This window comes from Podarcis raffonei, chromosome 5 (assembly GCF_027172205.1).
Source record: "Podarcis raffonei isolate rPodRaf1 chromosome 5, rPodRaf1.pri, whole genome shotgun sequence".
Classification (NCBI taxonomy): Eukaryota; Metazoa; Chordata; class Lepidosauria; order Squamata; family Lacertidae; genus Podarcis; species Podarcis raffonei.
Genome location: NC_070606.1, coordinates 101330508 through 101344520, shown reverse-complemented (window position 1 = coordinate 101344520; position 14013 = coordinate 101330508). Strand labels below are relative to the sequence as shown.

General features: G+C 51.7%; 1 protein-coding gene across 2 annotated transcripts in view; it reads left to right on the top strand.

Annotated features, from left to right (window-relative positions):
* The window catches only part of LOC128414917 (probable cation-transporting ATPase 13A5), a 55991-nt gene extending 42654 nt beyond the window's left edge, over positions 1-13337 (top strand). For both annotated transcript variants that reach the window (XM_053390884.1, XM_053390882.1), the window contains 10 exons: positions 1188-1267; positions 1693-1735; positions 1950-2059; positions 3183-3279; positions 4336-4408; positions 7653-7827; positions 9241-9428; positions 10974-11062; positions 11292-11372; positions 12770-13337. In XM_053390884.1, coding sequence (XP_053246859.1) covers positions 1188-1267; positions 1693-1735; positions 1950-2059; positions 3183-3279; positions 4336-4408; positions 7653-7827; positions 9241-9428; positions 10974-11062; positions 11292-11372; positions 12770-13066 — 1233 coding nt within the window. In that variant the 3' untranslated portion in view covers positions 13067-13337. The remainder of the gene's footprint in view (positions 1-1187; positions 1268-1692; positions 1736-1949; positions 2060-3182; positions 3280-4335; positions 4409-7652; positions 7828-9240; positions 9429-10973; positions 11063-11291; positions 11373-12769) is intronic.
* The last annotated feature ends 676 nt before the right edge of the window (positions 13338-14013 follow it).

Here is a 14013-nt window from a genome sequence, read left to right as displayed (position 1 = left end):
TCTGAATGTCAGGTAGTTGTTTATCGCTTTGACATCTGCTGGAAGGGCGTTCCACAGGGCGGGCGCCACTACCAAGAAGGCCCTCTGCCTGGTTCCCTGTAGCTTTGCTTCTCGCAATGAGGGAACCACCAGAAGGCCCTCGGAGCTGGACCTCAGTGTCTGGGTAGAATGATGGGGGTGGAGATGCTCCTTCAGGTATACTGGACCGAGGCCGTTTAGGGCTTTCAAGGTCAGCACCAACACTTTGAATTGTGCTCGGAAACGTACTGGGAACCAATGTAGGTCTTTCAAGACAGGTGTTATATGGTCTCGGCAGCCGCCCCCAGTCACCAGTCTAGCTGCCGCATTCTGGATTAGTTGTAGTTTCCGGGTCACCTTCAAAGGTAGCCCCACGTAGAGCGCATTGCAGTAGTCCAAGCGGGAGATAACCAGAGCATGCACCACTCTGGCGAGACAGTCCGCAGGCAGATAGGGTCTCAGCCTACGTACCAGATGGAGCTGGTAAACAGCTGCCCTGGACACAGATTTGACCTGTGCCTCCATGGACAGCTGTGAGTCCAAAATGACTCCCAGGCTGCGCACCTGGTCCTTCAGGGGCACAGTTACCCCATTCAGGACCAGGGAATCCTCCACACCTGCCCGCCTCCTGTCCCCCAAAAACAGTACTTCTGTCTTGTCAGGATTCAACCTCAATCTGTTAGCCACCATCCATCCTCCAACTGCCTCCAGACACTCACACAGGACCTTCATCGCCTTCACTGCTTCCAATTTGAAAGAGAGGTAGAGCTGGGTATCATCCGCATACTGATGGACACCCAGCCCAAACCCCCTGATGATCTCTCCCAGCGGCTGCATGTAAATGTTGAAAAGCATGGGGGAGAGGACAGAACCCTGAGGCACCCCACAAGTGAGAGCCCAGGGGTCTGAACACTCATCCCCCACCACCACTGTCTGAACACGGCCCAGGAGGAAGGAGCGGAACCACTGTATAACAGTGCCCCCAGCTCCCAGCCCCTGAAGACGGTCCAGAAGGATGTTATGGTCGATGGTATCAAACGCCGCTGAGAGATCCAGCAGAAAACATTCAATGAAGGAGATGCCACTAGATGAGGCTTAGAGTCCCTTCAAACTCTACAGTTCTATAATTCTGTGTTTATTTGGTGTGGCGTTTTTTTCCCTATCCACAGATTCTTCTGAATGCAACAGTGTTTGCCAGGATGTCTCCAGCACAGAAGTCCAGCCTCGTGGAAGAATTTCAGAAGCTAGAGTAGGTTCCTTGCTTGCCATCGTGATTCTGGGAGCGGAGCTCAGGGGAGAGGGAGAAGGACCTTTTTGCCGTCACAGTAATGTTTAAGCTATTCCTTGAATATAATCCATTCTTGATTTACCTTTTGCATCGAATACCCTCATACCCTCCCTGTCATTTTTGCCATTTGCAGATATTCTCATAGTTTAACTTGCCATTCAGATTTTGTAGGTATAGTTTCATTTTTCCAATACCTTGCAATAAAAATCCTGGCTGCGGATGTTGCATACATAAAGAGAGATCTTACTTCTTTTTTTATTTCAGTTGACATTATCCCTAATAAGAAGGCTTCTGGTCGTTTTGTGAATGGGATTTTTAACATATTTTTTTTAAAAAAACAAAACAAAAACCTGAACTTTCAAATGATGTTCCCTCCTGTCTCCTAGCTACTACGTGGGAATGTGTGGCGACGGAGCTAACGACTGCGGGGTACGTAATTAGATTTGTTAATGATGATGATGATGATGATGATGATGATGATGATAATAATAATAATAATAAAGCTTGTGACCCACCCGGATCCCTTTCCCCACGGATGTGGCGGGTCCTAAGTGGAAACCAAAAGGCGATTCCTGTTGCTACAATTCTCTTGATTCCATCTGAGATTGAATGGGGGCGATGGCTGATGCTGATGCTCTTTCAGGCCTTGAAGATGGCTCACGCCGGGATCTCCCTCTCGGAGCAAGAGGCTTCCGTCGCGTCTCCCTTCACCTCCCAAATCCCGAACATCGAGTGTGTGCCGGAACTGATCAGGTGGGTTTTGCCTCCTTCGCTTCCGTGGCTTTGTTCCCGCCACACCAAACCTCTCCGGAGGTGCCTTGTGGGACCCAGTGTGGCTTTCCCTCGCTGCCTCCTTCCTCCTGTTGTATAATAATAATAATAATAATAATAATAATAATAACGGACCCCACTCACCCCACGCAGGAGGAACCCAGAACAACGGTGCGCAAGCCCTTATATAGACTTCTGAAATTGCCCACCCTGTAGCCCAAGACCCCCCCCCCAAAAAAAAACATCATCCATACATCAGAGAAGGAAACGGTCTGCCACACAAATCCTGATAATGGTCACTGATTGCTTTACCTGGGCAGCCTGGCCATTCTGTTGTGATGGTCAATATTTTAGTTTCCTGAATCCTGGTCACAGGCTCACCCTATTCATACACAAATATGCCCTTAAGACAGGATTTCTAAGCGAAAAGGCAATGGGATGGCTTTCCCCATTTGCCTCCTTTACTGCAGAGGAATACCGTATTTTTCGCTCTATAAGACACACTTTTTCCCTCCTAAAAAGTAAGGGGAAGTGTGTGTGCTTCTTATGGAGTGAATGCAGGCTGCGCAGCTATCCCAGAAGCCAGAAGAGCAAGAGGCATCGGTGCACACTGATCCCTCTTGCTCTTCTAGCTTCAGCGAAAGCAACGCAAGGCACCTTGAGCGCAGGGGGAGCGCTCCTGCCTCTTCCCCTAAGAGGCTTTGCGTTGCTTTCTTGTTTCTTGTTTTCCTCCTCTAAAAACTAGGTGCGTCTTATAGAGCGAAAAACACGGTATTTGAGGGCATTGGAAGAATCCAAATGGCTTCAGGATTGCTCTCCCATACTATTTCAGACACATCGTTCATATGTTTAGATATGTGTGCATTTATGAATTTTTATTCTGTATTTGAGACCTTAAAATTCTTATAACGCTTCCTTCTGTCCTGCTGCCACTGGCACTGCTGCCCTGGCCTCCATGCTGCAACAGGGACCGCATGGCTAACGTGGTGCCACCCACTGGGACTGGCACACTCCTGGCACTTGCCCTGGCAAGCCCAGCTGCTTGCTGAGTCTTTCAGCCCCAAGTTGTCCTTCTGCACTTGAGCTGCCTCTTTCTCTTCCCCAGGGAAGGTCGTGCGGCCCTCGTGGCCTCCTTCTCGGTGATTAAATACCTGACCCTGTACGGGATGGGCCAGTTCATTGGCACTGCTCTGCTGTATTGGGTACGTACATATGTAAACATTGACAGATGTAGATGTCAGGCGCTCGCCCTACACTCGAGTAGGACCAGGCAGAGACACATGCCCGACTGGCATGTTCTCTCCCTTCTGGTCGATCATTCGGGAGCTTCAAAAGCTTTCTTCAGCCCGAACATCACAGCGACCGATGCCAACCGACACCGGCACACTTAGGGATCCACAGAGTCTTCACAGCTTGCGTGACAGAGCTCAGCAACTCAGCATTTTGGCTAATCTACTTTATTTGCATATAAACACACACAGAGCACTGCAACATGGCTCCCTCTCTCTCTAGCATCAGACAGCAAAGAGAGAAAGAACAAAGGACAACAGTCCCACTTCACGGAACACAGGAACATAAACATCCTGTCTCTGTCACTTCCCACTCTGTGGAATGAAAACACACACCGTCATGTGATAGACAACAATCCCATGACTGCAATCACGGAGCAGGAATTCTAACAGTAGCTTCCTCCAAAGGCCAAATGGTGGGTGACTGACAGCATGTGCCCCTAAACTGTAGTTCTAACTTGGAGGTAGACAATGGCTTCAGTTGAAGAGAGTCCTTTCTTTCCTTATTTTTATTGCTATAATTAATTAATATACTAATACTATTAATTACATTCCCTCCAAGGAGCTCAAGGTGGTTTCTATCTTCTCCTCCTCACCCACAGCGAGCTGCATTTCTGAGTGAGGGATTTGAACCCTGGTCTCTCCCCAGGTCACAGCCAGATCCTTGATCCACAGTGCTTCCCGTCTTTATAAAAAGCCTCCACCTAAAGGAGCAATGGGTTTGTTGCCTGGGATCCTGTAAGGCAGGGAAGTGATTTTCCCGCAATGGAGCGTGGACCCGTGTGCGAATCCAGGCCCAGAAAGACATCTTTGGGTGCCGTTGCAAAGCCCCCTAGACTCTCCCACTTGGTCTGAGTTAATTCCATAACAATCCGAAGTAACAATCTGGGTAACAATCTGTCCACAAGCGGCAGGACTGAGAGCCCTCCGTGAACTCATTCTCTCTCTCTCTCTCTGCCCCACTTTTAGCAAATACAGATCTTTGGGAATATCCAGTACCTCCTTCAAGATGTCGGCATCACCCTAGTCGTGTGCCTAACAAGTAAGCAGATCACTGTGTTATGGGGTCGTGTATTTATCAGGCGAGTTCCCTTGGGGGTTTGGGGCCGCTGCTACAAGGAAGGTGCACAGTCAGATGTGAAACACGCCAATTCCCTCTTGAGCTGAAGGGAGCCTGAATTTGACTTACCCCAACCTGAATGAGCAAGGGACACGGGTGGCGCTGTGGGTTAAACCACTGAGCCTCTTGGACTTGCCAATCAGAAGGCCAGCAGTTTGAACCCCCGTGATGGGGTGAGCTCCTGTTGCTCGTATGGAGGCCAATGGCGTCCGGCACCCTTCTTAGCTGCGTCACTGCTGTCCGTGCCGGTAATAATCTCTTCCCAGCCTCTTTGGCCTTTGTAGCAGAGTTTACACAGCGGGGGAAACTGCTGCTTGTGTGGCCAATAAATCAGACTGCACACAGGCTTTCCTCTTATCTCCAACAGTCTTTAATGAGTAGAATAACATCGTACTTCAGCCCGGAGAAAAACCAGACATGATCTCCGCTTCTCGGTCAAAACCGAAAGAGAAAAACACACAGAGAAACACTCCCCTCTGTAAACATAGCCACGCCTCAGAATGTGAGACGTCACTCAGAACTTCTTAACCCTGTGAGTTCTGAGCCTCTCTCCACACCCCCTCTCGAATCACATTCTGAGAGGACTTCTGAGTGTTCAACACTTTCCCCATTGCCTTCCGCCCCTTCCTGGCATCGTTGTTAGGCACCTGTTGAACCTCACAAACCTCAGGTTCGCACTGTGCGAAACCAACCCACGCATTGGTGACCTGAAACCTCTCAGGTGGAATTCCCTTTGTAGCCCGTGAAGACCGCCTGGGCACAAACTGGGGTGCTCCTCCTGACCCACTGGGGCCAGCATTTGCGTCTTCCTCATCAGAAGACTCCCCCTCTGACTTGACGCGTCTGTGAGCTTTCTCCATTATGCGCACAGGAGATGAGGGCTCACTCTTGGACACTCCCTTAACAACCTGTGGAGACGCCCTACTCTGTTCAGGGACCTGGTCTCCACCAGCAGGTTCAGGCTCTGGCTCTCTTTCCTCCTCAGAGTCGCACAGACAATCTGAGTGAACGTCAGAGCTCGCTTTGCGCCTTGCCCAACCATCCTGCTCATAGAACTCAGCCTGTTTACTGACCAGAAGCTTGGTCTGATCACCTTCTGGATATGCGAACCTCCATCCCTTTGTCGCAGGCTCATATCCACAGAAGATCATTTCCTGGTACCTTGGGCCACCCTCCTGCTGCAGAAACTTTGGTACAGGCACCATGGCTCTGCTACCAAAAGTGCGAAAGAAATGCACAAGCGGCTTCTGTCGATGAAGCAGGAAATACGGGGTGTCACCTACCACTGAATTGTAGCACCTGTTCATCGTGAAATTGGCTGTCTTTACCGCCTCCCCCCAAAAACTTTGAGGCAAACCAGAGTCATCCAGTAGGATCTCGGATGCTCGAACCAGAGCTTTACTCCTAAGCTCTGCCACGCCACTCTCCTGAGGAGAAGTCACTTTGTGACGTATCCCTCTCTGGCGAAAGAAACCCTTTAGAGCAGACCCAGTGACCTCTGAACCTCGGTCACACTTGAACCCCTGCACCTTGGTGGAGAACCTTAGTTCCACCTCTGCAACCCAATCCTTGGAGCCTCTGCAGATGTCCTCTCTGGTTGTCACGGCAACAGACTCCCCCCGGCAGGAAGACTTGCCCACGACCTTCACAGCTTCCGTAGATGCAACTCTCTCAGTTGCCTTGGAGACCGGACTTATCTCAGCGTTCCCACACAACTCCATAGCTCTTATCTCTCCTTGCTGCAGGTGGCCGGCCTTGAAGCCTTTAGCTCTTTGCAGCTTCCCAGGCTCACGACGTAAACAGCTCTTGGCAGCTTTTGGAGCTTTCAGAGGCGTCTCTGAGCTTTCACTGCTCACTGCCCCCCCACTTCTCACGGGGCTCCCAGGACGCTTTCCTGCACCCCCTCTGGTGGGTAAAGGGCTCCCAACACTTGGCCTCTCTCCTGGCTCCTCACACAGACACGTTGCAGCATCCACACAGCCCCCAGGCTCAGCATTGCCAGCAACAGCAACAGTAACAGCAACAGTCCCTTCGCCCCCCCGTGAGGGCTCACAGCTCTTCCCAGCTGTGTGTCGGCTTTCAAGAATGTGGCCGGCGCCATCTTGCCTCTCCCCTTCGGATGCAGCCCCATCTTGGCCCTTGCTTCCCACCCCAGCTTCACAAGCTTCACGGAGTGCTAGCCAAGCAGCCTCAGGCCTCTCAGCATCCAGGACAACCGGCACCAGATGTGCATCCACATTCTCTGCCAAAAAAGCAAGCACACGCTTCTCAACTTCACTTTGCTCTGCAGCTCTTTCAGTCTCTGCGTTCCCAGTAGCCTTCAGTGGGCGCTGTACAACATCCCACAGCTGCTCCCCAACTAGCCAAAACTCTGCTTGAAAACTCCACTGCAGCCAATTATGGCTAGTCAGTTTCTGGCATGGCAGCTTAAGCTGAGCCATTTTCCTTCTCCCCCGGGGCTGAGCCTACTCATGTAACAGAAGCTCCTCAGCTGGCTTCTCCCACACGCAGGCACATCTCAGCAACAGCTTCCAAAGCTTGGCTGACCTCCCATAACCTATGGAGGCCAATGGCGTCCGGCACCCTTCTTAGCTGCGTCACTGCTGTCCGTGCCGGTAATAATCTCTTCCCAGCCTCTTTGGCCTTTGTAGCAGAGTTTACACAGCGGGGGAAACTGCTGCTTGTGTGGCCAATAAATCAGACTGCACACAGGCTTTCCTCTTATCTCCAACAGTCTTTAATGAGTAGAATAACATCGTACTTCAGCCCGGAGAAAAACCAGACATGATCTCCGCTTCTCGGTCAAAACCGAAAGAGAAAAACACACAGAGAAACACTCCCCTCTGTAAACATAGCCACGCCTCAGAATGTGAGACGTCACTCAGAACTTCTTAACCCTGTGAGTTCTGAGCCTCTCTCCACAGCTCGGTCCCTGCTCCTGCCAACCTAGCAGTTCGAAAGCACGTCAAGTGCAAGTAGATAAATAGGTACCACTCCAGTGGGAAGGTAAAGGGCATTTCCGTGCGCTGCTCTGGTTCGCCAGAAGCGGCTTAGTCCTGCTGGCCACGTGACCCGGAAGCTGTACGCCAGCTCCCTTGGCCAATAAAGGGAAGGGCAACCTTTCTAAACTCTTCGCTTTCTCCATGCCATCTCTTCCTCCCCACAGTGAGCCTGACCCACGCCTACCCCAAGCTGGCCCCCTACCGACCCCCCGGGCGGCTCCTCTCCCCGCCGCTCCTGCTCTCCATCATCCTCAACGTCCTCTTCACCCTCACCGTCCAGGTCTTCGCCTTCCTGTATGTGAAGCAGCAGCCCTGGTACTCTGTCCTGCGCAGCCACAGGTGAGGTCCCCATCCAAAGAGCGCACCTCCCAGGGAGAGGCTTAGACATGGGCTGGGGTGGGGGGCTAGGGGGGCGTTTCCCTCTTGCTGGTGTCTAAGAGTAGAGGCTCCCCTTATTCCCAGAGGCAGCAGTGGGGCTGGAATCTCCCTTGGAACTCACCCAGGCCACATCTCATGGAGAATACCTCCAATTTGCTCACGGCGAAGTCATACGAGATCCTCTCTCGGTGGAGCCTTCCTTCTGATCTGTTTGTGGGGAGGTTAGATGCCTCATCCTTTTGAGCTGCAAAGTATCTCCTTAAAATAAAGAATTGGGAGGTGGTGCTGGGTGCTGAAGGGGCAACAGGGTTTAGTGAGCAGGAAGAACCTGTGACGGGGGCAGTTCAGACTCTGAGGCTGGAGCAGAGGAGTGGGTTCAAGAGGCTGCTGCAGAATCCAGAGAGGCTGCGATATGTGAGATGCGATCCATGAGAGGCAGTCAAGTACAACATTCCTTGTTTTCCTAGAGAAGACATGCGAGGGAATGTTTGGTCCAGCCAGTCGAAACTTCCTCTTCCTCCTGGCTGGAGCATCCTTGCTTTGCAGGTGACTAAAGGTGGGCTTGACCAAACCTGTCCAGGTAACAAAAGGACGAGTCACGAAGCACACCTCTCTCCCTTTGACTCCCATCTTTGTTTGACCAGCTTCTAGCTAGGACTGCTCTGCTAGCTCTCAGCTAACAGAAGCCCTGGGATTATTCCCCCATATGGGGTAGATATGATGTACATATTCATAACTAAGTCTGCCTTCAGGAATCCAACTGTGAACTGATGTGACTAGACTTCTTTCATCATCTTTGAATAAGATTGTGGCCTCTCTATTCATTTAAGAGGGATTCAAGGTAACTTACCAGGAACGTACAATTCAATCTGAGACGGACTGAATTGTATAATAGTGAGAGGCTCACACGAGCCTGCAACCAGCTATCTGCTGTGTGTGTAAAAAGGGGAATGTAAACTCTGCTTAGTAAAGGATCTTGCTAGTGCAAGTTAGGAAGGATATTAATTAACAATATATCCTCTCTTGCCACCCTGAATATTCCCACAATCTCCCCTTCCCCTGTTCTCCCAGAATAAGGAGGGAAGCAGAACAGAGACCAAAGGTGCTCAGGCGCAGTTTGAGGCGGCTTGGGAAACATCCGGGAGAGGAGGAGCCTTAGGTGGAAGGCAGGGACCTTCAGCCTGGCAACGGTTCCATGGGGCCAAGACCTGCTGGGAAGGGTTGCTGAGACCACTAGGCCGAGTTGCCTGCCATTTCCTTGAATGAAGAGTTAACTTGGCCAGCATCTGCCTCTGCCTCTTCATTCTGACCTGCATCTGACCAGGACAATGAGGCAGAGGAAGTAACTCCGGGGGGGGGGTGTCTTCCTTCCAGGGGGTGCCCTACCGCAGACCACCCTGTGCCCCTGGGCAACGGGACGGCCAGCAACGCCACAGCCCCGGAGCACTCCGTCCTGAGCTATGAGGACACCACTCTCTGGCCACTGGTCACCGTCAACTGCATCATCGCAGCCTTTGTCTTCTCCAAGGGGAAGCCCTTCCGGAAGCCCATCTACACCAACTGTGAGTTAACGGGGAGGGGGCAGCGGACCCTCACGCCCTTTTCTGCCTTTTCGGTTCATGATGACTTCTGCCCCAGCCAGCCCAGCAGAGACCCCAGAACTAGCCTCGCCAGGGGTCTGGTTGTGGGCGCAGCCCAGGGAGCGTTTTCCTGCAGTGCTCAGAGAGCTTTCCATGCATTCTCTCTTTGCTCCTTATCACACTCCGTGGAAGGAAGTGTGATGGTTCTAGGGGTTGCTCGTGCATAAGCCGGTGCAAACACCTGGCTGGGTTGCCTGAGTGAACCTTTTCTGTCCGGACAGCCACTCACCCATGGCTGTTTCAAACGCTGGCAGAATCCGTCAGTGGGCGTTTCTTAAACTTCTTCCAGCAAAGAAGCTCTTTGACGCCTAGTCTCCTCCTACTCTCCCTGCGCGGAAGCCTTCTGCGCAAGGAGGGTGTGGGCAGTGGAGGACCTCTACTCTCCCCGCTGGTCCCCGGCAAGGAGTCATGGGACCGCCTCGCCGCTTCCCCCATCTGCCCCCCTTCTCCACTGGTGCTACGCTGATTCTCTTCCCCAGAAGATGGGCTGCCTCTCCCCATCCCGGGGCACTCTCTGGAGTCCCTCTGGAGCTTGCTCTCTCCCTCCGGCACTGATGGCAGTTCCCTGACAGGAAGGAAGGAAGGAAGGAAGGAAGGAAGGAAGGAAGGAAGGAAGGAAGGGCTCATCAACATTGTCACTTGACCCATATTTTGACTGCATTTTGTACCAATGGCTGGACCTTGTGAAAATCAGATCTTACCTGTTGAATTGAAGCTCAGGGGAGCAAGATTTCTGCTCCGATTTTCCGTGCATCTGACTAGGTCGAATGATTCAACGGGTTCAGTTCTTGGACTCAGGGGAATTAATCAGTGCAAGATGTGATCAAAATATGGGCCAGGCAAACATGGAAGAAAGGAAGGAAGGAAGGAAGGAAGGAAGGAAGGAAGGAAGGAAGGAAGGAAGGAACCCATTGTGGTGGCAGCAGGAGCAGCCCCAGTGACCAGTCGCCCTTCCTGAGGTCCAGGGGCACATGGGAACCTGCTTGGTTATAACAATAACAATAACAATAACAATAACAATAACAATAACAATAACAATAATTTATTATTTATATCCCGCCCATCTGGCTGGGCTTCCCCAGCCACTCTGGGCGGCTTCCAACCAAATATTAAAATACAGTAAAACATCAGTCATTAAAAACTTCCCTATACAGGACTGTGTTCAGGTGTCTTCTAAAAGTCCGGTAGTTGTTGTTCTCTTTGGCATCTGGTGGGAGGGCGTTCCACAGGGCGGGTGCCACTACCGAGAAGGCCCTCTGCCTGGTTCCCTGTAGCTTTGCTTCTTGCAGTGAGGGAACCACCAGAAGGCCCTCGGCGCTGGACCTCAGTGTCCAGGTAGAACGATGGGGGTGGAGACGCTCCTTCAGATACTGTTGTTGCCTCCCATCTCCCGTTGCTCTTCCTGATCCTAGAGGCCCCCCGATTCCTGGGCTTCACTGGGGGCTCTTCCTCTTCTTGATTCCCCAGATATCTTCTCTGGCCTGCTGTGTGTCCAGCTCGGAGTTTCCCTTTTCCTTTTCTTCGCTGACCTGGACCCCATCTACAGAGGAATGGAGGTGAGTCGGAAGTGCCTAGCGGGAGACTCCAAGGGAGGGTGGGAGGTGAACCCGGAGCTCCCCTCAGCCGGCACCAGATTGAAGCGCCATGCTCTGCGCTTGGGGCAAAACGCAGAGCCCTGGGCCGGGCTGCAGGGGTGTGGGGTGTGGAAGGAGGGGGCAGATGCCAGGCAGGCTGACCTGAAGGCGCTGCGGAAGCTTAACCAGCTTGCAACCTCTTTCCTCACAGTTTCTCTGCACCCCAACCATCTGGAGGGTGTATGTTCTGCTGATGCTTCTGGTGGCCTTCTCCGTCTCGTTCTTCGTGGAGGTGAGCAGGCGAGCGTGATTTCAGGAGTCTGGCTGCTGGCCCATCTAGTCCAACGCTGTCTACACGGACTGGCAGCAGCTGTCCACGGTTTCAGGCAGGGGTCTCTCGGTCCCAGCGGGGATTGAACTTGAGAGCTTCTGCTTGCAAGGCCAACGCTCAGCCTCTGAGCTACAGCTTTTCATTTCCCCAGGAACTGGCTCAGAGTTTTCCCTTCCAGCAGAGCGCTCCCTCCTCCCAGGGGTTGTGGGAATCTGCTGGTGGTGGTTCAGGGGATGCGGAGGAGATTTGGGGGGTTAAAGAGGGTCGGGAAAGCGATCCCTCGGGCTCAGCATCCTCCTCCTGCTCACCAACAGATGATGATGATGATTAATTAAATTGATATACTGCCCTTCATCTGAAAATCATAGGGCGATTTACAACATAACAAATACAAAATGAAGACACAAAATCCCAATAAGCCCCCTACTCCAAACACATTTTAAAGGGCATAGCATGTTGTTCATCCCAACGCCTGGTTGAAGAGGAACCTTTTCGCCTGGTGCCTAAACATGTGTAATGGAGGTGCAAGGTGAACTTCCCTGGGGAAAGCATTCCACAAGCGGGGAGCCACCACAGAAAAGTCCCTCTTCTCATGGGGCCACCCCTCTTGCGGAGCAGGCACACGACAACAGGCCTCAGAAGATGATCTTAGGATCCGGGTCGCTTCACGTGGGGAATATTGTGGTCCTGAGCCATTTCAGGCTTTAGAGGTCAAAAGCGGCGCTTTGAATGAGGCCCGGAAACTAAGTGGCAGCCGGTGCAGCCGGGCCAGGATCGGTGCAATAGGATCAAACCGTCTTGCCCCCGGTGATTAAACTAGCCACTGAATTCCCAATGAGGCAACTTTCCCCTCATAAAACAAGGACCGCAAATAGAGCAATATTGGACCTCTGAGAAGTAAAAGCATGCATATGTACTCAGTATTTGGTTTGGGCCCCTTTTGCATCAATTACTGCCTCAATGCGGCATGGCCAATCAAGCACAGTAATCCCATGGGCATTGAACAAGGTTTTGGTACTTTTGGCAGTGTGGGCAGGTGCCAAAGTGCTGCTTTGAAAATGAAGTCAGCATTACAATTAATATTCTAATTTTCTGAGATTGTTAATTTGGGGTTTTCATCAGCTGTAAGCCATGATCATCACAATTATAACAAATAAAGGCTTGACATTTCTCGCTTTGCATGTCATGAGTCTATCTCATATATGAGTTTCACTTTTCAAGCTGAATTACTGAAATAAATGAACTTTTCCACGATATTCTAATTTTCCGAGTTTCACCTGTATAATACCAAGTAAAAATGCTTCTGGTGTTTTTAAGAATGGATGGGCCCCTTTCTCATGCTCCCATGTTCTTTGCAGGACGGCATCCTGCAGAACCACCGCCTCTGGCTTCTGATCAAGGCCCTCTTCCGCTTCCGCTCCTCCAGCCAGTACCGGAAGCTGCAGCGGCAGCTGGAGGAGGACGCAAAGTGGCCGCCCACCAGCCAGAAGGACTTTGCAGAAGAGCCCAAGAGTGGCACTTACGTCAACCCCGTCTATGATGAGGCAGGAGAGAACTACCTGGAGAGGCCGCAGGCTGGCCCAGGAGGACTTGCCAAGAGGGACTTTTTGTGTGTGGAGAGACTGATGGAAACCCACGGGAGATCGTGCTCCTAGGAAGCCCCTCTGACGGTGCGCACAGAGCCTGCCTTTGCTCATCGAGCTCAAGGAGGTTTGCCAGGGGGGCATTTTGCTGTTGGCTCTGCCTGAGTGGGGAAATCTAGGGCTTGATCCTGTGCCCACGCAAGAGATCTCAGCCTCTTCCACAGGGACCAGGCTGCTCCAGCGGAAGGGACACATGAAGGAACACCGTCCGCCATGTGGAAAACAAAGACAACTCTGTATTTTTGCTTTCCAAAAGAGAATAAAGTGGGTTTTTTTTTCTCTTTTATGATCGTTGCCAGCCATTTATTTGGGGTTCTGCTACTTGCAAAAATGTGCTGCAGAGTTGGTGCATCTGTGTGTATATGGAAGGCAGGACAAGATTTGGGGGGTTTGGGGAGGAGAGGGAAGACTTCACAGGCATTAAGATGAACGTCATTGAGTTGTCGGGTTGGAAGGGACCCCAAGGGTCATCTAGTCCAACCCCCTGGAAGGCAGGAATCTCAACGACAGAATCCCTGAGAGATGGCCGTCCAACCTCTGCTTAAAAGCTTCCAAGGAAGGAGAGTCCTCCATCTCCCAAGGTCATCCGTTCCGCTGTCAAACAACAATCACTGTCAGAAGCCTGTTCCTGATGTTGGGTCGGAATCACCCTTTTGGTAACTTGAAGCCCTGGGTTCGGGTCCTGCCTTCTGGGGCAGCAGAAAACCTTCCATGGGGCAGTCCTTGAAGTGTTTGAAGACACTGGCTCTCGTCCTGCATCTCAGTCTCCTTTTCTCCAGGCTCATCCCGACCCGACTCCCTCGACCATTCCTCATAAGGCTTCGGTCCTAAATTCAATCATTCTCTCTCACACAGTCAGAAAGTTGGTGTTTAACGTGCTCATCCTCCATGTTGTTATAGGAATCCAAAGGTCTCAAATATAGAATAGGTAAAGGTAAAGGGACCCCTGACCATTAGGT